General features: G+C 54.6%; 2 protein-coding genes across 2 annotated transcripts, besides 1 other annotated feature; both read left to right on the top strand.

Moving 5' to 3' along the window:
- Window positions 1-474: 474 nt before the first annotated feature.
- Window positions 475-969, top strand: TraAM80_05862 (uncharacterized protein; the record flags this gene model as incomplete). The annotated part of the gene is made up of 1 exon (XM_029382725.1): window positions 475-969. The coding sequence occupies one exon, from the start codon at window positions 475-477 to the stop codon at window positions 967-969; it is 495 nt and encodes a 164-aa protein (XP_029237430.1).
- Window positions 970-1,147: 178 nt separating this feature from the next.
- Window positions 1,148-2,131, top strand: TraAM80_05861 (ARP2/3 complex subunit; the record flags this gene model as incomplete). The annotated part of the gene is made up of 1 exon (XM_029382724.1): window positions 1,148-2,131. One exon carries the CDS (start codon window positions 1,148-1,150, stop codon window positions 2,129-2,131), a length of 984 nt encoding a protein of 327 aa, XP_029237429.1.
- A 355-nt stretch (window positions 2,132-2,486) lies between these two features.
- Window positions 2,487-2,520: a microsatellite.
- Between the last annotated feature and the right edge of the window lies 1 nt (window position 2,521).

The following is a 2,521-nucleotide window of genomic DNA, read 5'->3' as shown; positions in this document are numbered from 1 at the left end:
TTTCTCTCTTTTTTTTTTTATTGGGAATTCGGATGAAACGATGGAAAATGGGATGATGAACGAAGATGATCGCAATGATGTGAGGGGATAAAACGTAAAAAAAAAATTTGCTGCTTTCAAGTAGCTTATTTTTTTAATTTTCCTTTTTTCGTCTTTGCTCAAGCACCCCACTGCTTGTACACGGGCAGGAGATCCTTGCGAAAGGTGTGTGCGCGTGGAGGGGCGAGACGAGGAGTGAATTTTGTTTGTATTTTACTCCATGTGCGTGTGTGGGGTTGAGTTGGCGAGAACGGCCAACATCTCTGCGGTGGGCGAGAGGCTCAACCGGTCTTGGTGCTGTTATTCTCCTTCTTGCCTTTTGCGGCGGGGCACGAGGCCAATCAGAAGGACGCTTTATCTTCTTCTCTCATAGAGAGGGAGATGGGGTGGCGCTTTCCATAGTTACGTAGAGATTTATACCCAATGCGCGCAGGAATGGGAGCTAAGCGAGACCGCGGCGACAACGAGTGTGTTCCTCCGTCATCGGCCCAGCTGGGGCCGCCGCTGCTGCGATGCCCGTGGTGCACTGACGGGCTTTTGCTGTGCCCGTGGGAAGCGAAGGATAGTAACGTCGATGACGCGAGCACGGGTCATGCCGGTGAAGAGGATAGTTTTATTTGCACGAATCGAGCCGCATGCCCCCACAATGAGGTGCTGTTGCAGGATTGGACTATTGCCTTTTCGGGCATTAGCGGACGCGCACTGCTTCGCCACTTTTATGCCGCACTGGATGCACATCTGCAAAGCTGCAAGGGTAGGGGCAAGTGTTTAACGCATACTGGTGCTCGTCCGGTGTGGAGCATTGTGGCGGAACGGAGTCCATTGTATGCGGAGCCGTCGGCCGAGTGCTGGCGGCTGCGCGAGTGTTCAGCGCCTGTCTTTTACTTTTTAGTGTGTGAGGATTGTGCGGTGCGGGAGTTTGTTTGCTGATGCGGTTGTTTTTTTATTATTATTATTTGGGATGACATCCGTACGTTTATGAGCGGGGAGAGGTGGGAAAAGTGAGGAGGAGTTTTTTTTTTTTTTCGACGTGTATGAGGTGTGGTGTTGCTTCTCCTGCCTTTTCTTCCTGTCGCTTCACTGCAAGGAGGTGTTTGCGTGTGCGTGCATGTATTTGCTTGAGCGGGTCCACCCGTCAGTGCAGGCGGCCGTCGATCGCATCTTGTCAGGGGAGAACAAAACGCCCCACACCGTCGTGCGTGACTTTGATGCATGCGAGTACCACATCCAGGTCGAGTGGACGGAGTCGGGGGGCGGCGCGGGGGAGAAGACAGGCGACGACGCTACGCCGCATCGTGAGGCGCAGGATGCCGCTGTCACCATCGCGCTGCGGCACGCCACGCCGTTTAAAGAGTTGAATGTTCACCGCAACTTTGACGGCGTCCTGCCGACGCTTTTTCCATCGGCGGCGCGAACTTTTGTGAGGGGCGACGCGTACACCCGCAGCGACGGTGGCTTCGTTGCGGAGGTCCACGTTCCTGCTTCTACGCCCGCACCACTGCGGCAGGCGGCGCTGCACTCAGCGGCGCAGCTGCGGGTATGGAGCTACGTCCCTGTGTTTGCCGGGCAGTACGGGCTGTACGTGTCGCGGCCAGAGGCTGTACTGAGGCCCGTCGTGCTGCACTACCACACGGGGGAGGAGATGGTGTTGTTCAGCAGTCGGGGGAACTTTGTTGTCGCCATTGCCCTGTCTCCCGCCTCCAAGGATGAGGCGGTCTTCACCAGGCACTTTTTGCAGTCGATGATGGATGCGAAGAAGCTGCAGCGGGAGATCAGCGCGGCCCCGGCCTTTGTGTTTGACCACGGCAAGCCTCCTGTTTCTTTTCCGGAGAACCTTGACCTGCCGTCGCTGACGGATGCCAATGTGTTTTGGTGCAGCTTTCAGCTCTTTCGGCGGCAAATGGAGCCTGATGAGCACCTTGTCGAGACCGTCACGCAACTCGTGAACTTCCGCAGCACACTTGCCTATCACATTCACGCCTGTAGAACGTACATGCACGCCCTGATGCGGAAGCGGGTGGAGGCCAGTACGCAGGTGCTTAACAGGGCAAAGACGAAGACCACAGACAAGGCTAAGGTCACCCTGCACTGAGGCGCGAAGTGTTGTTCCTACGGCCTGTTTCTGTGTGTGAGAGAGGGAGAGAAGACACGAGATTTTGTCTGCTGCCAACAGGCAGCTGGACCTCATTAGCGTCTGAGCTTGTTGCTGTTGTTGCGCTGCGTGAAGCAGCGCGTCGTTGTGAGGGACGTTTGGCTTCATACTGATATAATTCCCTCTGCAGCTTCATGCCACCCTCGTAGACAGCTTGCGGCAATGAAGAAGGGAAGAAGAAAAGAAGGTACCCCATGCAAGACAATCGTCAGAAGCAACACCAAAAACGAACCCCAAAAGGGGGCTCCGCAGACCACTGTGATTCCCGCACTCTCTCTCTCTTTGCCGCGAAAACATATATATATATATATATATATATATATATATATG

This window comes from Trypanosoma rangeli (assembly GCF_003719475.1).
Source record: "Trypanosoma rangeli strain AM80 chromosome Unknown Tra_15.4_contig_00200, whole genome shotgun sequence".
NCBI lineage: Eukaryota > Euglenozoa > Kinetoplastea > Trypanosomatida > Trypanosomatidae > Trypanosoma > Trypanosoma rangeli.
This window is presented reverse-complemented; position numbering and strand designations above follow the sequence as displayed.